Consider the following 23,374-nt stretch of genomic DNA (forward strand, 5'->3'; position numbering starts at 1 on the left):
TTCTTACAATAAATCCATAAAAATGAGTTTGAGATCAAAGCAAATGAACATTTTTAAGGCTCTGAGGTACCTATCTCCAGACTTCTTTCCAAAAGATTTCTGAGATTTTACACTGCCATCAGCGATGTATCACTTGGTATATAACCTCTACTGTAACTGTTGGCTTACTTCCTCACTTAGAGTGCAAGTTATTTGAAGATAGGGGGTGTATTTTATTAAGGTTTATCCCCAGCACCTGTGCCTAGCACAACGTAGACGGTCAATAAATAATTGCTTAATAAGGAAAATCCCTGCCACACACATACATATAAGATGTACGTGTGTGAAAGACAGACTGTGTGTTTTTCTCTAACTGGATAGATGAAAACTTGTCATCTTTAATGTGCAATTTTTTTGCTTATAATTAGTCATTAAATTTCTCTTTTAGATTATATTGTAAATATTCAGATTCTCTGAGGCAAATGGGCCTGGCACTACCCATTAGCTACATAACCCTGGACAAGTTCTATAACTCTAGGCCTCAACTTCCTCATCTATAAAATGGAGATAAGCTCCCATATTACAGAGCTCTTGTGAGAATTACATGAGTTAAAACACATATAAAATTAGAAGAGTGCTTGGTACATAGAATATGTGCAATTAATGCTGAATGAATGAACATGCGAATGCAAACAGTAGTGAAGGGCTTCAAATGAAACGGTCTCATCCCACTCCCACATCCAGCACTCAAGAAGCGACCGATTCTTTACGCAGTTTTTAATTGTAAAATACGATATGGGTACTAAGAAGTGCACAGAACAAAACTGTCAATGTGACAAATAAAAAGAGAATACTTACATAAGCACTACTCGAAGCTGAAAGTATTGATACTTGTCAGCATCGCAAAAACCCCCCATATCCTTTTCTCATCACAAGCTCCTTCCCTCTTCCCGGTTAAACACCAACCTCACTTCTTGACAGTCATTTCCTTTAACCTGCATGCATCCCTAACAAAAGAGTTTAGTTGTGTCAACATCTAACTTTATGTACAGGATCATAGTATATGAAGTCTTTTCTATCTTATTTCTTTCTCTCAACATTGGTTTAAAAAATTCATCCACATTGCTGCCTGTAGCTCTAGTTCATTCAATTTTATTGCTGGAGAGTTTTCCCACTGTACAAATACACATCATTTATTTAATTTTTGACTCTTAATGGACATTTGGTTTGTTTTCAGTTTGTGCTAATGCAAATCATGGACAGGAATCCTGCTGTACCCATTATTCTGGTGCATTTACATAGGGCAGGGGTGAGGGCTGCTGACTACACCTCGTTCCATACTGTGCCAGTGTCACTGCCCTTGTGCAGGGTGACCACATACCCCAAGGCGCCTTGGGGTGTTCCAGTTTATACCTGTTGTCCTGTTGTCTAATGTTACAGCATTAGAGTGCCTCCTTTATATACCTTCAGTTGACGGAGAGGGCTAAATGCTTTCCAAAGTAGTTGTGTCGATTTATACTCCAGTATAAACAGGGTAGAAGATTCCCATAGTACTTCAGGTCTACAATACCTGATACTACCAGACTTTTTATTTATGTATTTGTCAGTCTGATTGACATGTAGTTTCCTTGGTTTTGACTCACTTTTCACTTATTACTTCATGAAGTCGTACACTTTTCTGTGTTTACTGGCTGTATGGATTTCCTTTTTTATGAGGTTTACGTCAAATATTGTTATTTTTTATTATTTTATTATTATTATTTACTTTTGGCTGTATTGGGTCTTCGTTGCTGCATGCAGGTTTTCTCTAGTTGCGGCGAGCGGGGGCTACTCTTCATTGTGGTGGCTTCTCTTGTTATAAAGCACAGGATCTAGGCGCGCAGGCTTCAGTAGTTGTGGCACATGGACTCAGTAGTTGTGGCTCAGGGGCTCTAGAGCACAGGCTCCGTAGTTGTGGTGCATGGGCTTCGCTGCTCCGTGGCATGTGGGATCTTCCCGGACCGGGGCTCGAACCCGTGTCCCTTGCCTTGGGAGGCAGTTTCTTAACCACTGTGCCATCAGGGAGGTCCAACTATTGTTATTTTGAATTCTTCTCCATTTCCAAGTAATACTCTTCCATGACTATTTTCTCACTAAATTGGAGGCATTATCTGTTCACTTTCTAACTTATGTCCACACTGCTCAGTAAAGTTATGTCATGAGGTATTCCACTGCTCATGATCTCTTTGACTTGTAGTGATATACTTAAAAACCTACATTGTTGATCAACTAGAAACTCTCTCAACGTCACGCTTTGTAAAATGAGGACATTCATACCATCTTCCCTTTTTTCTACCTCCTGTCTACCTTCCAAACCTAGCTGTTACGTTGTCAAAGTTGAAATTTATATTCTGTTCTATGTGCAGTTAAGTCTTCTGTTACTTGAGAGTCAGTACGGAGTAAGGTTTAAGAGAACAGGCAGAGAGCCTAAACTCAAAGCCTCGATCCAACCTTAAATTAGGTACAGCCTGGGCAAGTTCCTTCCCTGACTTAGCTTCCTGTTCTCAAAAGTGGGAATGATATTAGCACCAACCTCATAAGGCTATTCAGAGAATTAAATGAGTTAATATATGCAAAAACACTTAGAGCCTAATATATACTAAGTACATACTAGTACACAATACATTTCAGTACATACCAAGTTAATACTCATACATACTAAGTATAGTTTACTTTAGTTATTTGTGATTACATGCAAGTTGACAATAAAAGCTGCAAACCAAGACAGTATTGCCATTATTACAATGAAATTAATATTGCCCACTGCAGATGTACTGTGTCTCTGTGTATAGACTACACCTCGTTCCATACTGTGCCAGTGTCACTGCCCTTGTGCAGGGTGACCACATACCCCAAGCCGCCTTTGGCTGTTCCAGTTTATACCTGTTGTCCTGATGTTACAGCATTAGAGTGCCTCCTTACACTGTTGAAGTGTAAGGAGTTTGGACAAGTTCTGGTTTGGACAACAAATTAGATAGGTGGTCATTACCCCTGTGTGTCACTGAAAACGGGGACATCTATAGTGTCAAGTTGAAGTGGATTCTTCCCTTCCTCACCAATAGTAGGTTAAAAATCAACCATAGTTCAGTGTGCTTCAGCTTTATGTCCATATAGCCTTTTCTCCTCTGGAGTTCAAGTTCCTTCTCCTCTTCCTCTCCCTCCTCCCTTCCAACAGTGCCTAACACCTAGTAAGTACAATATGCTTCAAGGTGTTTCTAAGCTCTCAATCACACAATCAATAGAAGCCTCTCCACTCTAGACTAGCTGCAATCTGCACTGAATCCCCTATTACCTTCCTTCTTGGTTTATTGCCTCATTTTGCTGGATTATGTCTATAAATAGCTTAAGGTGTAGCACAGGAGGTCAATTTTTCAAATTTCTTTCTGTACAAAATATCTTCTTCAGCCTCCAGGTATGACTGATAGTTTGGCTGGATACAAACCCCTAGGGTGAAAATTATGTGCCTGAAAAACTTTGGAGGTATCTTTCTAATATTAGCCTTCCAGGATCCACGGTGCTCATGACAAGTATGATAAAGTCAGATTGTAACCTTTTTTTTTAGGTGACCAGTATTTTTCTCTCTGGAATGGATGTATCCTCTCAGTATTTTATTCTATTTTAATTTAGTTTTTCAGTATTTGAAAGTTTCACAATGAAGGGTGCCTAGGTATGAGTCTATTCTTGCTCATCTTGCATAACTATTTTCAATCTGAGGCCTGATGTCTACTTTCAGCTGTGGGGAATTTTGTTGCCCTTTGACAGTTTCCCTCCATTGTTTTTCTGGGTCTGGACTTTCTAATAGTAACATGTGGGATCTCCCAGATGCAGCCTCTCTAACATATTTCTATCACATTTTCCATTGTGTCTTTCTTTTTTATATACTGAGAAATTTTTTAAATTCCTACTGAATTTATTTCAGCAACCATATTTGCATTTCCAGGAGACCCCTCTTGCTTTCTGACCATTCTCCTTTTCATTAATACCCTAGTCTTATTTTATAGTTGCTAGCTCTTTTTAAACCTCTCTCAGGGTACTAATTAGGGTTTTTTCTTAAATTATTCTGTTCCCTAAATTGTCCCTGGTCCTACTGGGATATGTTTGCACTCTTTCCCCCTCTCTCATATTGTAAGCTTTACTCAACTAACAGGCAAATGACAGTTATTTTCTATTTAAGAATGAGCGCAGGGCTTCCCTGGTGGCGCAGTGGTTGAGAGTCCGCCTGCTGATGCAGGGGACATGGGTTCGTGCCCCGGTCTGGGAGGATCCCACATGCCGCGGAGTGACTGGGCCCGCGAGCCATGGCCGCTGGGCCTGCGCTTCCGGAGCCTGTGATCTGCAAGGGGAGAGGCCACAGCAGTGACAGGCCCGCGTACCACAAAAAAAAAAAAAAAAAAAAAAAAAAAAAGAATGAGCGCAGAAAGCTCCCTGAAGTCAACGATTGATTGGCTTCTTATGCAGGAAGAAGCGGGGAGTAACTGTAACAGGATCTCCCCCAAACACAATTTTCGAGGGTGTAAAAACTCACAGTAGCTGCCCCAGTTCTCACCAGTTTCACTGTTTTCAAAATGAAATCATCTCATTTCAGGAGGGTGAGGGCGGGGCTGGGAGTCCACTCCTCCAAACACATCCCTTCAATGAGCTCCCCTATTGGTCACACTTTTAACTAACTCCACCCTCTCTCCTACATGCGCACCTGAGCATGGGGCTGCTTTTTCAGGTGGGGTCAGAATCCTCCTCAGTTGCACGTGGTCCCTGTGCATATTCTAGGTGATGCTTTTCCTCTGTTTTACTGCTTCAGTTTCACACTCTTCCACCTGTCTTCTGTCTTTCAAAACTATGTTGAAATCTCTTGATTGTTGTGGGCATATATACTTAAACACATTGATACCATCATTGTAGTGTCTTGTCAAAACAGAGAAGAGCTAAAAGGGTTCTCAGTGCATTCTGAATCTGCTATTCTGTGGTCCCAGTGTTTAAACTTCTTGGACTTCCCCAGTGTCTATTACTGCTTTTACAAATACAATCTCGTGGTCTATTTGTGAAGGAAATGAATACACCACATCTAAAATAACAAGGAATGCGGGTTAGATGCTCTAGGGTCATGTCATACTCTGCCATTTACTAATAAACCACTTACGTTCTACAAATTGTAGGTGCTCATTTATAAAACGAAAGGGAGTAACTCCACTTGAACTATAGATTTCTCCTACTCTAACATTTCATAATTTTCTAAGTTCTTTTCTTAAAAGTTCTCTATATTATCATTAATTTTAATTAAAAAATAAAAATCTAACTTTCTCTTTTGAAAATCAAAGAGTAATTCCCATAGTCCTACAATAATGGGATAATCAGTTCTGAAACCTGTCAAGTGTCATGTTTCATATGAAGAGAAAGTCATATTAAATAATTTTTAAAAATTAAACATGGACTTTGTAGCACAAAGACAAGGTCCCCCCAAAATGGTGTTCCTTTATTTACTAGAAATGTTCAGCTCTGCATTAAAGTTGAAATAAAATAAATATATTAATTTTGAGGTGCAAAAATTTCTTATAAAAATCAATTTTTCTTTTCTGCCCATACAAACAAAAGTATGGAATGACATTAGAGGTCAGGTTTATTTGGTAATAGAATGTAGCTTCTTGATATTTTTGCTTTTAGGAAAGGAGAATATCAACATCAAAACTTTTTTCAACTTTACTTTTATTTAAAATGAGGCCATATTTTCCTCTTATAAAAAGAGAGTTCAACTAGAACTGTCTATTTTCTCATCTGTAAAACAAGAGCACTGAATCAGCTGACTGTATTCATTCAGAACTCAATTTCCTTATCTTATGATCACTAAGCTTCTCCCTAAATCTAATATACTAAGGTTCTAAGGAAAGGAAAATATATTACTAACGACATGTTTTGATTTTAGTTTCTTAGAGTTCAAATGTCCGCCATTCACCTTGGTCTAAGCTTAAGGAACCATTCAAGGGGATACAATGCAGGTGGGAGGAGAAAACAGAACCCTCACACAAGCTGTGCTACGTTGCAATCAGCCTTCCGTTTGAAAAATAATCTTCACTATAGCTTTAAAGTGATAACTTTGTACCTGCAATGCTTCTTGTTTCAAACGGATTTTCTCTGGCTCTTCCTGAACACGTTCTGAGGAATCATCGACCTCTTCGATTTCTGAGGAGGAAGGACTCTCTACTGTCACAGTCACAGGAAATTCTGATGGACCTGAGTGTCACAAGAAGAAGATAGGAAACCACAGAGTTGTTACACTAAAGTGCAAAGAAAGAAGACAAGATTGTATAAAAGACAACACAAGCCAGATACCAAATATCCAAATATTAGAGGACATTTAACAAAAGTGATCTGAGGTATCATTCTTTATAAATGTCTCTCACTGCTCTTTAGTATAAAACAGGCAATGACTAAGTAAAAGTACAGGAACTTATTTTTGCTATGTTACTGTACAGACCTCTGTTGTACGTGGTTAGGATTAGTAATGGGAATTGCCCATATTATTTTATTACGTTTCTTTCACAGAAGCCAAGTGAAGATCCAAGGTAAACATTTTTTCTCAGATCAACTTTATACTGCAAATGAAAAATTTATTCTTCACCATCAGACAAAAACAGTCTGGAAGAAAATGTAGTTTTTCAGAGGAAAATACATCAGTAAAGGGACTGATGAATAATCAGGAAGTCAACATATCTAAGCTGTGAATAATAGACATTAGAATTTAAAAAAATAAATCACATACACATACACAACTAAAACTGACCCATCAAAAATTTCATCTTCTCACCACCCTTAAGCCAAAACTACGGCAACAATTCTCCCAGCAAGCTTCACTGCCACTGCAATGTTGTTCAATAGGACATTTCCAAACATTTAAAAACTGACCTTGCCACAACCCCATAAAAGTCTACAGATCATAAAGAACTGTGCTGGGATTATATAACCATGCAGAAGACAAGTCACTAGGACATCATTTTGACAACAAGCAGCAAACCCTGCAGCATAGGAAAACCCTAACAGCAGAACGAGGTGCACACCCCTCTCTCTGGGAATGCAAGGCCAGGACTGACACCCAAGATGCTCTTCTCTCAACCTCAGCAGTGGTGCCATTCACAGAGCAACTATGCAGTCTCCCAAGACCACTGGGAAGGAGAATCTGATACTGACAGTATTCGCTTGCCACGAGGCCATAAGCGAGGGAATGTGTGTGGCCTTGGTGAGAGAGCAGAGGTTTGGGAGATGTTGCTTTATATTGGCTTTCAGATCAGGAATTTGTACATATAGCCTGCAAACAACGTTTCTTGAAAACATGCGAATATTCTTGAGTATGACAGCTCCACGTGAGGGGTCAGAAATGGCAGTCAAGTTCGTTTCACTGGGTAACAGCTGATTTGCGGACTGGAAAACAGGCTTCCTTGTTTACAGACATAACCATAAGGCTGCCAGTTGTGCGCCAAATCCACACAACTACACAGTTGCATTGGGAGAGTGACCAAACATGTTTTACATGGATTTATTTCAGAGAGGGAAATGCTTCTTGTAAGGCTCTGTCAGTTTAAAAAGCAAGAAGAATGACCATCCACCTTTCCCAATTCAAGCCCTATATATCATAAATATGATAGCTACACACCACCAACTGATTACATACATCACGAGCTTTGATGAATGGAAAGCCCCTAAAAAGATAGCAACAAAACGAAGTTAGATCTTCATGTAAATACATCACCAGTTAAACCCAGTTAATACAACTATTTAGTAGTATGAACAGTATCCATACAGAATTGTGTATAAAAATAAATAAGCTCAAAACAAGGACCTGGAGGGCTCTGCTACGGAGAAAACAGAACAGAATTCAGCCAACTGGCTTGGTAATCACTCTCTGAACTGCTGAGAGGCCCCTTCAGCTCCTATGTTCAGGATGGTTGAGATTTCAGTCTCTCTTCTTTAAATGGTGATATTAATCGTTCTCTAATTTACCCCCCTGTGTGAGGAGGCTGGACCTCTGATTAAGTGTCTCAGGAAGAAGACAGGAAACCACAGAGCTGTGAAACTCAAGTGCAAACACTGGAGATTCAACACTAGTTTATGCAACAGCAATTCACATTACTATTTGCAAAAAAGTAGTCGGTTGTCCAGTGGGGATTAGAAACATCCATTTAACATGAGCAACTGAACAGATATTTTACACAGTAACTACTTCAAGTACTATTTAAAATCAATTCTCTTTGTTTTCTTAAGCAATTGTTAATCCCCAATTTCCTGATTACTACCAAGTAAGTCACCTGAAGATCATCTAGAGCCATCTATTTCACTTAGCAAGCCTAAAGCTATAATTCAACCATTTTATTTACTGTTCTGTGACAAAAATTACTATGAACAGCTATCCCCTGGATAAGAAATCAGGTAATGCTAGTTTGACTCACTAAATCTGATTTACTGAGTTAATAAGCCAGTTGATTCAGAATAGGTCTAATGCATATTTTTCATCCATTCTGCATTAAACTATTTCCCATGCCTAAAATGTCTTTTTTCCCATTCGTACGTATCCAAATTCTTACTTCTGTGCTGTAGGGCTTCGCTCAACTACACCTGCCTTTAATGAAACTTTCCTCACATGCACAATTGGTGATCATTTTAGTCTCCTCAAGACTCCCACGGAGTTACCTCTGTTGTGACACTTGAGAAACAACTTGAAACTCCCAATTACTTTTAATTTTTCTTCCTTAGAGGGCTTATTAGGCAGAAGCCATGTGTGAGTTACCTTTTTTCCTCTACACAAAGCACCAGAGACCACCCACATAATACAAGTTCCAAAATAAAGAACTCTAAATGACTGAAAAAGACAGGGAATGCAAACAGGTTACCTGTTGCTTTTTGCACTTTCTGCAGGACACAATGGCCGGAAACCAGACACTCCAGGTGGTAGCGCTTCAGGAGGGTAACATTCTTTACCAGCAGAGTGTTTCCTTCCATTACTTACAGGCTTCTTTGCGGCCAAAAGACTACGTTTGACAAAGCATGAAAACAAGGAATCAAGATGCACCAAAGGTCTACACAGCAACTGTCACATGTGCACACGTCGAAAGGAATCAAAAAGGCACTTGACAATGATGCCAAGCCCATTAAAAAGAGGATCGGTTTTGTACAAAGGTTTTCCATAAGCCAGCATTTTAAAAAAATATAAGTTCTCTACAGTAACAAGTTATTTTAACTAAAACAAAAGTATTGAGATGTGCAGAAATGCAAAAATAAAGTTTAAAAAAAGATCCCAAAGTATGATACATTTTATGTATCATGCAGAAACACTCAAGTTTCCTGAATCGTAGAACACCTTTGGCATTTCTGAGTCTCAAGGACACAGGAACACAGATACACCCATGACTTCTGCCAAACAGAATCTTCAGAAGTAGACCAAAAGTTAAATTTAAGATGAATTTTTCTATGGAAAAACAATACAAGTTATAAGGCTGCAAGTTGCTGAGGGGTAGGTGAGTCAATTTTACCCTCCTATAAGCCTGTCAACATTCACTGCTCCTTTGATTTCATATAGAAAACACAAAAAAAACCAAATGAAACCCACCGGATGAAAGAGTGAAATGTGGAGACTTACCCTATATTTCAGTAGTAAAGAGGCAAGTATCTTTATAGGAAACATTTGGTTGCAGAAACTAGACCTACGTGTTAATATTTTACTTAGAACAAGCCATATATTAAAATTCACATTTAAATATTTAATTTGAATTTACTGAAAACAAACATCATAGGTTAAAATGGTTATATTTATCCTTCAAAGCTACTGTATTTTATGTTATTTTATTTATTTATTTTAATAGATCTTGATTGGAGTATAATTGCTTCACAATTGTGTTAGTTTCTGTTACACAACAAAGCGAATCAGCCATATGCATAAACATGTCCCCATATCCCACCCTCTTGAGCCTCCCTCCCACCCTCCCTATCCCACCCCTCTAGGTCATCGCAAAGCACCAAGCTGATCTCCCTGTGCTATGCTGCTGCTTTCTACTATATTTTAGCAGCATTAGGATGCAGGGTAAAATGGAGTGTATGTGGTAATATAGGACAAATATTTCATAGAGTGTAGCTTATTGATAATCACCACACGATCCTGTGTGATTTACATGCCTCTTAAAAATATATAGGAGCTCAGTTCATTTTGTGCTATTTTATTGTGTTTTTTAACTTCATTGCCATCAAAAAAAATGTTTGTATGCATATGGTTTGTATGTGTATACCCTTCCTTTACTTTCAGAAACTAATGCAAATACATTTGTATTAAAATTTTTTTTAATTACACTTTTCTTGTTAGGAGATTAAAAAATTTCTAATAAAAGTTCCCATCTTTTATTAGGCATATATAAGTACAATATAAATGTGACACAATTCACACCATTATTTCACTCCTATACTCAGCTGGATCTAGGTATATACCCAGATACTGATTTGGCTTACCTCTATGTCTCCAAATAACTGAGGCAAATACAAAAAAAAGCCCAAGAAATAAAATTACTCTTAAAAGAGCTCAATGAGCTTGTATACTTCAGTTACATTTCCACTTTGTTTAATCATGCTAACTAAAAAAAAATGTTTAACTGTTCTCATTCCATGATGCCCTATTATTCTGTACTAATTTTACAGAATTCCTAATATGTTTTACATATACATGTTTTATTTATATATCTTTCCATTTCTAATATCATAGCAAAAGTCAATGTAGCTATTTTAAGAATGCTTTACATATGATATAAATTTTTAATAATAATATCTAATGAGTATGATATTACAAATCTTAACTTCTTTGAATGTACTATTTGATTATTAAAATATCACTCTCTTGAAATAACAATGGGCAGACGATCATAAGCTTTTTTTTGACTTCATAAACACTCTTAACAACTTATTTAATATACTATTGTCCAAGCAAGTTGATTAATAGAGAATCAAAAACATACAACTTTAAGTAGAAAAAAAAAAAAGCTGTATTTATGAAGATGTTTACAATAGTTTATTTGAGGTTATTTCCAATTTTTCACCAATTTAAAAAATTGACCTACTCAATGAAACCTTGTGAATGCAATGGTAAAAAGTATAACTATGAATCACAGAATTTAAATTTAGTATGAAAAGATAAGAATGGCAAATTATATTGAAGCTATGTGGAATTATGTTTATAGACAGCAGGAAAGAGAAAATAAAAATGTAAATATTGCTTGATAGGATAATGGGATTAGAGGTGGTCTTTTAAATTTTTCATTTTTATGCTAATACAATACCGTTATAAAACCCAAAAACCTTCAAACAACACATTTTTTAAAAATTGTGGTAAACTACACAAAACAGAAAATTTATAATTTTAACCATTTTAAAGTGGACCGTTCAGTGATATGAAGTCAACAAAGTTTTAAAACTTTCAGAGGGCACCTGAATAAAAGATGTGTTGTCCACTGGTGATTTTAATGTATCTGGTATATAACTAAAGTCACCACAAAACTCTTTCTGGGAAATTGGCAGATCATAAACATAAAAAATTTATTTTGCTTTTTATTAAACCTTATTGTTTTGCTGTTTCAAAATTCAAATTTACTCACAAGAAAGAGTCAGTTTCATGTTAGATTTGGTTTCACAAATGCTGCTCCTACTATTCATTCTTATCACCAAAAAAAAAAAAGACTATTTGTGACTAACGATAATATGCTACAGAAAATAAAAAGTTAAAAGGTTTTCAATCTGCATATCTGGGAACCTAAATTAAAGCATCACACAACATTTTCAAAAACAGAAAAGCCATTTGATTTGACTAAAATCTTAGTTTTAAGATAGCAGAAAGTACCTTGATAATTTTCTTTTAAGAAAGAAAGAAAACCAAGCCATTAAAGAGAAATTCTTCCGAAAGAACTGAAACATGTTATATACCTCTGACTTGGCACTCCTTCCATCTGGAGAACTTTTTTGGTAACTGTTTTCATCACAGAATGATCTAAAGTAAAATGAATTGAAATTAGAGTAATTATTTTCCAATGAGTGGCTATTTCCATTTAAAACCCAAAGCCAACTAATTATTGCTTTACCCATACATTTAAATATGAAATCTACATTATATAATTATACACTTATTTCCCCCTTTGTGTATTCTAATTTCGTCCTCAGAAACCTAAGATGCCATCTTGCAGACTGCCCACAGTGGCTACTATTTTGGCAGCAGCAAAGGTCAACTTGAAACATTTTGCATCTCAAGTGGCTTTGGATACCTTTGGATACAAAGTACAGTCTGAGCACCGTCCAGACGCTTAGATACCTAAAGAGCATCTAAGATATCAAACCAGGGCATCTAAGATAACAAACCAAGTCCTGATATTCCCTCAAAAGCTGCTCCTCCCATCAGCCCCCTTCTTCTAAGGGATACTACCCAGTTGCACATATAATCATCAACGACTTGTCTCCTTGTTACTATTTCCTTCATACCTCACATCTATCTGCAGGTCTTGAGAGCTACACCCTCAAAACACAACCTGAATTCAACCACTTTTCACTTGCTGCAAACTTCCAACCTAACCTAGGCCATAAACATCTCTTATTTGGAGCACTGTGATAGTCTCCTAACTGGTCTCCCTGTTCCTCTTCTTTTTTTTTTTTTTTTTTTTTTTGCGGTACGCGGGCCTCTCACTGTTGTGGCCTCTCCCGTTGCGGAGCACAGGCTCCGGACACGCAGGCTCAGCGGCCATGGCTCACGGGCCCAGTCGCTCCGCGGCATGTGGGATCTTCCTGGACCGGGGCACGAACCCGCGTCCCCTGCATCGGCAGGTGGATTCTCGACCGCTGCGCCACCAGGGAAGCCCCCTGTTCCTCTTACTTATCCACCCAGGTCCCTTCTCTATACCAGGTCACCTTATTCAGATACGATTTGGATCATGCCTTTTTCCAGTTCAAACCCCTCTACTCATTTAGAATAATCCACATCTTTACTCTGGCCTTCAAGACTTTACAAGAGCAGACCCCTGGCTAGCTCCTTGACCTCATGTCATACCACACTCTTCTTCACCCGGTACTCTGCCCAGATTGGCCTCCTTGCTTTTCCTTAAATACTCCACCCACCTACATGCCTACATAGTCATTGCCTCCTTGTCCTGGAATGTGCTTACTCCACATCTTCCATGGCTTGCTCCTCTCTTCATTCAGGTCTCCGTTCAAATGCCACTTTTCCAGTGAAGCTGTCCCCTAACAAACCTATCCAATGGAGTCCTACCTGCTCTCCCTCACTCTCCTTACATTAAGATACTTTTGCACTTCCTACTCTCTAAAATTATATGACTTATCTGTTTACTCATTTCTATCTGATCTCCTTCACTAGAATGTCAGCTCCATGAGGGCAAGACTTTTGTCTGTCTGGTTCACTGCTTTATCCCTAGTCCCTAAACCCGTCTCTGGCACACAGAAGATGATTACAAAATTACTTGTGAATCTGACAAATGAATAAAGTACTCCTGGCAAGAATTCAGAGGTTGCACAGGAAAGAAAGAATGCTCTTGTTGGAAGCAGGCTTAGTATCTAGGTTCACCTCTATTCAGAGTAGAGATAAGAAAAATTGACAAGTATAATTCACTTTAATTAGTACAGTAGCTGCTAAAAACATAAGGGAAGTGCAACACTAGAAAAGTACAGTTGAAGCTTGAACAACATGGGTTTGAACCTCGCGGGTCCACTGACACACGCATAGTTTTCAGTACATAGGTACTATCGTCCTACATGATCCAAGGTTGGTTGAATCCACAGATGTGGAACCACTGACTATAAACTTATACCCAGATCTTCAACTGCGTAGGGGTCGACACCCCTAACCCCACGTTGTTCAAGGGCCAACTGGATATGATGAGGAAAGTTAAACACATTAAGTTTTAAAAAACTGTCAATACCTGAACAAATTCTTTTTGTTTTGCTATGTGTTTATCAATTTAAAAAATGTGCCCACATACCAACCAGCAGATTTTTTCTTATATCCAGAACGAGCAGAGTTCTGTTGGTTTCAAGGGCCTTTAGTAAAGCCTTTGCTCCTTCACTGGTGAGGCCGCACTGCTGCAGGTCAAGTGCTTTCGATGAAAGACAAAAGGTCACTTGCTAACTCTACAGATTTAACATATAGACAACTCTCGTTTTCTCATGTGTGGAAGAGTCCCGCACAGGACAAGTCATGGCAGGTTTGTAATTTTGGCTATGGAAAAAAAGAGACATATATGCACACACATAATGCATAATCCAATTTAAAAACCTCTTCTTGGATGTGCAATGATAACCCTGGCTTTAGTACCAATAAATCAGACAACATATTTTACAATTACAGAACTGAAGAATAACTGTATATAACCTATGAGCAAAAAGCATCACAAAATGAATCTCAGTTCATAATTAGCAAGGGCGGCAGGGGCATGTAAACCTCACAAGCAAAACCTGGTGGAGCTCAGAAATGCACTGCATTCTTTTGATCATGATCTTCAGCTCCAAATCACACTTGAAACTAGTTCAAAGGGGAAAACAAAATAGAAGAAATGTAGTAACTGTTAGTTTTAGAGGAAAAAAAGACAAGTCTAAGAGGATACAAATAATAAAAACTTTCAACAATGTGTGAGTAGAGAATACATACTAAAAACCTATCATGAAAGTATGATGGTCAAGAACCCTCGCAGTAAAAGGTCAGACAAAAACCAGAAAAACTGATCATGAATTCTAGTAGTTCTGGGGCTGAACAACCTACTCATTTAAACCAAAGGGATCATCACTAAAGCACAGGGATTAAAAACTATTACATGAAAGGAAACTATCATGAGTCTTTTGTTTAAGTGTTGTGTGGACCATCACATTAAAATAACTGGAGTCTTTCAACACCCCCATGACGCACAGAAATAGCAAGTCAGACATACGGATCTGACAGGATATGATACAACCCTTACAAACTCTCACTACAGAAGAATGGACACAGGGTATAATTAACCAAATAGCCAAATTAATACAAACAGCCAGTAAACCTCACCAGTCAATCAAATGAATACAAAATAAAACAAAATGTGGTTATTCTCCTATCAGATGAAGCCACGATTCTGTAAGAAAAGCCTTTAAATAATGTCTATACCCTTTGGATCCAACAACTCTCTTTCTAAGAATTTAACCAAAAGAAATAGTCAGAGATATAGGTAAGGATATATATCAGAGTACTATTTGTAACTGAAAAACTGGACAAAGCTTATATACAAGAATGGATAAGCTATGTGCACTGTGGCATATTCATATAATGGAATACTGAACAATCACAAAAAATGATGTAGGAGATGCAAATTTACTGACTTGCTAAAATGCTCATACTAAATTAATTGAAAAAAGTTATAAAATTTGGAGTAATCCCACTTGCATAGAAAATGGAGAGGTACTCATTTTTGTAGTTTCACATTTTTTTACAAGTGCTACAGGCCAGTGTTTGTGAGAGGCAGGCTTCCCATCTACTGTTGGGGTGGACTACAAATTGGCATAGCCTTTCTGGGTGGTAATTTGGCCATGTGTATCAAATGTCTTAAAAATAGGTCACACTTAGTCATTCCACTTGTAGTACCTTATTCTACAGAAGTAATCCCGATGGACACAGAGATGTATATACAACGTATTCACATTGTTTCTGACAGGGAAAAGCAAACAAACTGTCTAAATAGAATTGAAAGAATTGATTAAACTATGGGACATCAATACGACGCAATACTACATGATACATCTTTAAGTGAAAAAAGCAGGAATGTGAAATAGCAAGTATACTACAATTCTATTTTTGTAATCCCTAAGTGTACATATATATTTGTAGAAGAAAAAAAGACTGAAAGTATATACGCCAAAATGAACAGTGATTATATCTGGGTATTAAAATTATAGGTTCTCTTGTTACTCTGTATTTTCTGTAAAGGATATATGCAACTCTTAGAGAAAGTTGAAAAGCAAAATAAAAGCTATCAGTAAAATGAGGCTTTAAAAAATCCTATCACAATAGTATCATGCCAAAAGCTAAGCATATTTCATATCAAACATTCAATATTTTCAATTTTAGAATTTCCCTCTAAGCCATAAATCCTCACTAAGAGATTCTGCCAAAGCACTTGCACCCAGGTCACCAATGAGCGGGTTGCAGTTCAGAGTGATGCGCCTCAAACCAGCCATGCAGTCAAGATCACGTCTCCTGGAATGAAGACTCTCAGCCCAGGTTTCTTCATGCCTTCTGGTAGTCGGATACTTCAAAGATTTAATGGGATGAAATTAAGATGCTTGAATAAGGAAACAGGGTGTGCCTGAATATGGCTTCTTATGTCAGAGATTTACACACACACACAGATCAAGCATATATGCCAGGAGCATCAACCTGAGAAATTCAACAGTCACTTCTGGTTTACGAGTCCAGTGACCCAGATTCTGCTCAGTCAGTGATTAGATTCTAGCCACTGCATTTCCTGTTTCTGAACACTTATGTAAAGTTGGACAACTCAATTACAGTCTATGAATTATTTTCCTTATCTTCTAAGTCAGGGAATTGGTTCTAAATTCTATCTTTGCTGAGGCCCTATATTTCATCATCCTGTCCTCCAATGGCCTCCAAACACCTGACTGGGCAAACCATAAGAAAACTTTTTAATATGCATCTTATTTATTAACAAATTATATACACAAAGTTCCATACATAGAATTTATGTACATGATAAACTACACAGATTTTTAAAAATAATACAAAGGTAAAAATGTTCTAATATTTTCTTTTCCTAACTCCTAAGGCATTATTTTATTTTACTTATTTTTTTATAAAGATTTATTTATTTATTTGTTTGTTTGTTTGGCTGTGCTGGGTCTTTAGTTGCAGCACGCCAGATCTTTTAGTTGTGGCATGTGGGCTCTTAGTTATGGCAGGCACGTGGGATCTAGTTCCTTCAGCAGGGATCGAACCCAAGCCCCCTACATTGGGAGCACATAGTGTTAACTGCTGGACCGCCAGGGAAGTCGCAAGCATTATTTTAAAAACTATATTTACAAAATGTATCTCACATGCTACCTAGGGTGTGCACACAAGCTTTAGAGGCCTGGACTATGCAGAGCCAGTTTGATGTGCCTTGGGAAAATAATGGTTTGACATTTAAGCAAAAGTACTGTCTTGAAGACATTCAATTCTTTATATTCATAAAGTAAATTTTGGTAACAGGGAACACTGACTGTCAATGAAAAAAGTCTTATTACATTCCAGAAAAAGTAAAAGACTCAAAGTGCCTTTGTTACTCTAAAAGGAAAATCATTAGTGTCATTTTTCTATTAACAATAACTTATTAAAGCTCCAAGCAGAAACAACAGCAATCACTTACACAGCGCTTAGTATGTGCTAGGCACTATTTATACAAATAAGTGCATTTAAACCTCATAATGAGGCATAGAGGTTAAGTGATTTGCCCATGGTCACTAGCTATCAAATGGGAGAAAGGGAATTTGAACCTAGGCCATTTGGCTTCCGCACCCAAGTTCCTGACTGTTTTCTACCTCAGGGGTCAATGCACTTGCCCTGTATAGGCTCAAAGAAGTTTTCAATTTTTAAAATCTAAATTTAAACATTTCCAGATTTGTGGGCTATACAGTTTCTGTTGCAACTACTCGGCCCCACTGGTGTAGGGTGAAAGGAGCCATAACTACCATGTAAACAATGGGTGCGACTATGTTCCAGAAAAACTTCCTTTACAAAGCCAGGCGACGGGCTGGATCTGGCCCACCAGCCAGAGTTTACCTATCCCTGATCTGCACCATCAAACTATTAAAAAGCCTTCATGTCAAATTATTAACTAACTTTAGGCCTAAATACAGTCATTATAACCACTGTAAAGTTGTTAAGGCATTATTTTAAAAACTGTATTTACAAATTGCTGATGTACTGACTTTTATTAGTTTAAAAACTACAACAGCTAATAAACACTTGATTCATTTAAGTCTTGAAGACTAGAATGGCATAGTTTCTTCACAGTATTACAATAAATGTTTTCAGTAAAATAATACATAAAAGTATTATTAGGTATTATATATTAAATCTCTTATTTCTAAAATTAAGTGGACTATCTTTCCTAAATGGTAGAATCCCAAACTGAAAACTGGTCATATTCTTTCAGCAAAATGAAAGCTGCGCTCACATGTATCAAAAGGCAAAAATTAGGGCTTCCCTGGTGGCGCAGTGGTTGAGAGTCCGCCTGCCAATGCAGGGGACATGGGTTCGTGCCCCGGTCCGGGAAGATCCCACATGCCGCGGAGTGGCTAGGTCCGTGAGCCATGGCCGCTGAGCCTGCGCGTCCAGAGCCTGTGCTCCGCAACGGGAGAGGCCACAACAGTACCACACACACACAAAAAAAAGACAAAAATTAACTGCCCTCTGTATCAATATATTAATGTGTTTCAATCACATATGTTTTCATGAAAGTTTAAACATAAAATCACCTTTAAGATCTAGGCCATGTGATCTGCTCCATGCCATGTCAGAATACACCCCGTGACGTTTACTTAACTTGTCTTAAGTGTGATAGAATTTTTTATACCTTGACAAATAACTAAAAGGAAACAAAAAAAACCCACACACACAATAAGATGAAGAGCCTATACATTTGTCAATCTTGACTTATTTGCTTTTCTTGAGTCAGTTGGAGGTTTATAGCCACATTCTCAAAATCATTAACTACAATCTTCCCAAACAGGTAATTGATGAACAGATGCATTCTAAAACTTGTCAGTAACAAAGTGCTATTCCACTTTACAGCAACAGTTTAATTCTATTTAGATACTAAAACTGAATACACTGAATACTGCAAACTTGATTCCCAACCACTCAGCAAAGTACTACATACATTTTCAGATATAGGAAAAAAAAGAAAAAAAAGAAAAAGCATACGATTCTTCCTATTTTCATTTCCAAAGATACATCCCAATCTTAATGATCAATCAGCGATTTAAACGTCAACTGTAAACCCAGTATACTGCTGCTATGCAGTGTACTAGAGCAATAGAAGAGAGAGGACCTCAAACTCTCTGTTCCCTCAAATTCAAAGGCAGGCTTCCTGACCCCTCCAGACCACTACTGGACACAGGGAAGGCACACTAATGTTTCAGGACCCCAACCAACAGTCACCTGCTTTGTGATTACTTCCATGACACACCCTCACCAACACCAGAGTTTGCTGCTCCTACGGGACGTTACATGTATTTACTATTTTAACACATACCACAGTGCATCATAATTATGATTGCAGATAGATGTTCTAACAATTGAAAGAGAATGATGACTTTTTTGCTCTTTACATCTTGCTATTTCCCTTCCCATAATATTTCTTGAAGCGAAACCGTAAAATATAGACAAACACAAAAAACAGAAAATATACAAAAGGTGTGCTTTGCACCTTAACGCAAACTTAAGTAAAATTAGTTCTGACAGTATCCAGCATGACAAACTTCCATGGTACAAATGAGAATGGACCAAGGTTTGAGCAGGTACAGGAGATAATCCAGGCATGAACAACACCAAGGAAAGGTAGACAGGAAGTAACATGGTGTGTAGGAAATCACGAGACCAGTCTGATGGGAAGAGACTTAAACAAGACTGAAACTCACTTTCTAAACCTCCATCTCCAGTTGGACAATTCGCAGGACACAGGTGCACCAAAGTGGCCAATTTATTCAATCCCTTTAATATGGAGGAAGAGTTTAAAATTTTACTGGTTTAATTTGCCCCAAAAGCAACTCTCAACAGTTATGGCCTCTGTCGTCGGAGCTTTGTATGAAATTAAGTCAAAGTGTGGAGCTCCTTTGCCTTTTTTTTTTTCTCCTTAAAAAAGAAAAGAAACAATTGTTCCGAGTAAAAACAAACATATTCCAAAGCATGTGTACATTGAAAAGTAAAGAAACTTTATTAACAACTTCATAAAAACTGACTTAAAATTTTAAAAAGAAAAAAACATGTTTCAAAGTCCTTCCGACTGGAGTCGTGTCTCATCGTGTCCTTTCTTTACAGAAATAGTCGTATTATGACACATATGCACAAGGATTAACACCATGACACACTGTACATGGCGGGCCCCAGCGAGCTCACCAGGCGTCGTCTGAGTCCAGGTCTCTGGGGAGGATCCACTCCACGGATGAGCCCAGCAGAGTCTGAAGCTCGTTCGTGAACTCCACCACATCTAAGAGCTCCTTACTTTCCGGATTAAAGGACTCCAGGTCTTTGGGGCAAGAGAATAAGAGACTTGCTGACACTTGCCGGTAGAACTCGGCCTCCGCGATGGTGACAATTTCCACATTTGGAAAATTGCAGCAGAATATGCAGGAGGACATTTGCAGTTTCTTGAGCAGGTCTGAGAGCAACAGCCAGTTACGAGGCCTACACCAGAGAAAGGACAGTGGTTTGAGTTTCCGGCAAAATGAGAGGCGCTCCCAACTATGAACTACCCGTCTCCTGGCGGTGAAAGGGCCTGCTACTTCCACTTTGATTACCCCACCCCCACCCCACTTCTCACTGTCCTTAGAAGATCTACTTCTTCTTTTTCTTTTTTAATTTTATTTATTTATTTATTTTTGGCTGCATTGGGCCTGTTGCTGTGCACGGGCTTTCTCTAGTTGTGGCTCGCGGGCTCTAGAGCGCAGGCTCATTAGCTGTGGCGCACGGGCTTAGTTGCTCCGTGGCATGTGGGATCTTCCCGGACCAGGGCTCGAACCTGTGTCCCCTGAACTGGCAGGCGGATTCTTAACCACTGTGCCACCAGGGAAGCCCGGAAGATCTACTTCTAGCGGGGGAACTCTGGACTCATGTGCATGTGTTAAGAGACCACCTAGGGCGGATCAGCCAACTTAGACAAAAGCAGCGCCCCTGAACCAGCCTCGTTGCAGGCCACCCCAGTGCTGCCTTGGCTCTGGCCACAACTCAGGTCACCCCTCTCCAAGTAAGTGCACCCCGTTCTAGTCACTGGGGAAAACCAGTCTGTATGCCAACCCAAGAGAGATGGCAAACACCTCTTTGACCTCTCCTCTCCTCCGGCCCTCACAGAGAGAGCATGAGAAACACTCGAGGTCACCTGGCTTTCCTTGCCTTTCCCACACCTCCAACCCGCCCCTCAATGCTGCCGGGAGTGAGGCTTTTTCGAGAAGGGAGGTGGTACAATCCTTTCTGATACTCTGCCACGCTTTATGATCTCTATCCCGAATACAATGTCACCACAAAGGCAGACACGGTCCCAGCCTCAGAGTCCAAGGAGGATGCTACTCCTTAAGCACCGGGGTCAACACACAGCAGAGCAAGGTCTCCTGATGTGTTCACTCCGAAGGGTTGGTCATGGGGCACAGTGGCCCGACTGTGGGGACAAGACTCGATCTAAGCAAATCTGAAGACACATAAGATCCCAGGTGCCACATACGGCTTTCTCTAATCTTATACGAGAAGAGGGTACACATCAGTATTGTCCCGTGGACCTCACGCGCCTTGGAAGGCCCCTATGGTAGCCGTTTGGGGAGGATCCCTTCCCCAAGAGTTTACTGACTGAAACTGTGCAATTGCAGTCGCTGACTCCCGTGTCCTTTGGGCTCTAGGGGTGTGTTCCAATGAGGGCAGTTGGCTGGGGAGCCCTCCCACCCCCAAACTTTTCTGGAAAAGTTCCACTGCATTATGTGAGGTCGGTGGACACTTGGTGAGGAATTCACTCACCCCCCAACCCAGCCACCCTCATCTGCTGAAGGGGATTTCTAACTCCTGCCACCCCACAGAGCAGCTGGGCTGGCTCTCGACCACACGCTGGCCACGCTCACCCCTGAGCGACGGACACCTGGACGTTATAACACGGCAAAACGGGGTCTTCGGAAAATTCAGATTCCAATAGGTCACCATAGGCCTCGTTGCTGTCATCCTGGTCCTCCGGTCCTGGGGGATTTGCTAAAACATCGTAACCACTTTCATCATCTGGTTCTAACCGGGGGGGCAAACAAGAGAGAGGTCAGTAAGCTGGAGCAAGATTCCAGCTGTTCTCCAAAAAGGACCCTGGAAAAATTCTTTCCCAAGCAAGCCCTGCTCACAGCACCACCCCCACCCCCACCCCCACCCCCACCCCCACAAGCCCAACTGAAACGAACAAGGCTGCTCACCACACACAGAGCTGCCAGAGAACTCCGAAGAGCAACCGGGGTTACCGTCGTCAGGAGCCTGCAGGTTATTTCAACAGTGTGGAGAGAGAGGGGGAGAGAGAGAGAGAGAGAGAAACAAGATAACGCCTGCTGGTAAGAGGCAAATGCTGCTGGAGTTCGGGGACATCTCGCGCTGGGGCTGGTGTCACCTCCTGACAAGTCCCACTGCACACGCCTCCAGGTATCTGACTGAAACCTCCCCACGCGTCCACTCGCCTTCCTGAGGGACTGCCCGCCTCACCGCCCCAGCCTGCCAAACAAAAGCTAGCCTGGCTAGCTAAGAGTTTTCCAGCCCCCCACCTCGCAAAACTCAAAATATGTATCTCTTCTTTGACAGACTAACATTGGGCCGCTTTTCCCAGTAAAGGGTCACTTAGAGTAAATGGGGGGTGGGGGTAGGGGGAACCCAGGTGAAAGGCTGTGAAGTCACCGTCTAGATGCTTGAACAAGACCGTGTCTTGACCTCTGCCGTACCTGTTAAGAACTTCTCCAGAAGTTCGCTGTGGTTCACTTTCTTGATGGTTCTACCTGAGTACGTAGCCAGGGTAGGATCAGCACCGTAGGAGAGGAGCAAGCGGACAATTTCGAGATGATCATTCTTGACAGCATCGTGGAGAGGCCTAGGAGAGGTGCGGGGAATTACACCCGTGCACGCGACGCTTGCTTCTAAGGACACGGGGCAAAATCGAGCGTGTGCGGCCAAGCCTCGTAGGCGCGCTATTTCACCGAGGAGGTGAGTGTACGGTCGCTGCGACAAATTACTCTGTTATTTCAACACATAACCCTTTACGGGACAGGTGAAGGGACCATCTCAGGCCTAATTCTTCAATGCAAATCTCTCTTAATGCATGGCCCAAGGAGGAACTCAGGCCACGATGAAAACGTTTCCAATGAACTTAAATAGTGACAGACTGTATGAAGGTAACATACGGCGGGGTGGGGGGAAGAACCCCAGCATCACGGAAGCAGATACGACAAGCCATTGTTATACCATTACAAACAAAACCCAAAAAGTGCAGTTTGTAAAAGAAACTAGGGGCAAAGTGGAACCTCTCCTGAAACCAATTTGGAGATGAGTGATCAACCCTCTCGCCCAGAAGCAGTCGACAGGCAGGGCGAGTTC

At 39.9% G+C, this 23,374-nt stretch overlaps 2 protein-coding genes and 1 pseudogene across 3 annotated transcripts in view; 2 read left to right on the forward strand and 1 right to left on the reverse strand.

The window, feature by feature from the left end:
- LOC308620767 (centrosomal protein of 78 kDa-like) overlaps positions 1-23,374 on the forward strand; it is a 418,103-nt pseudogene that overhangs the window by 133,923 nt on the left and 260,806 nt on the right. The gene's annotated exons all lie outside the window — the stretch shown is intronic.
- LOC308620072 (forkhead-associated domain-containing protein 1-like) overlaps positions 1-23,374 on the forward strand; it is a gene marked incomplete at its 3' end in the record, with an annotated part of 254,740 nt that overhangs the window by 35,939 nt on the left and 195,427 nt on the right. The gene's annotated exons all lie outside the window — the stretch shown is intronic.
- On the reverse strand, positions 19,480-23,179 carry LOC308620073 (BCL-6 corepressor-like; the record flags this gene model as incomplete). The annotated part of the gene is made up of 5 exons (XM_081239410.1): positions 19,480-20,461; positions 21,880-22,036; positions 22,213-22,270; positions 22,384-22,403; positions 23,164-23,179. 5 exons carry the CDS (start codon positions 23,177-23,179, stop codon positions 20,170-20,172), a joined length of 543 nt encoding a protein of 180 aa, XP_081095536.1. The 3' UTR covers positions 19,480-20,169.

This window comes from Mesoplodon bidens, assembly GCF_964165515.1.
Source record: "Mesoplodon bidens genome assembly, chromosome: 7".
Taxonomy (NCBI): domain Eukaryota; kingdom Metazoa; phylum Chordata; class Mammalia; order Artiodactyla; family Ziphiidae; genus Mesoplodon; species Mesoplodon bidens.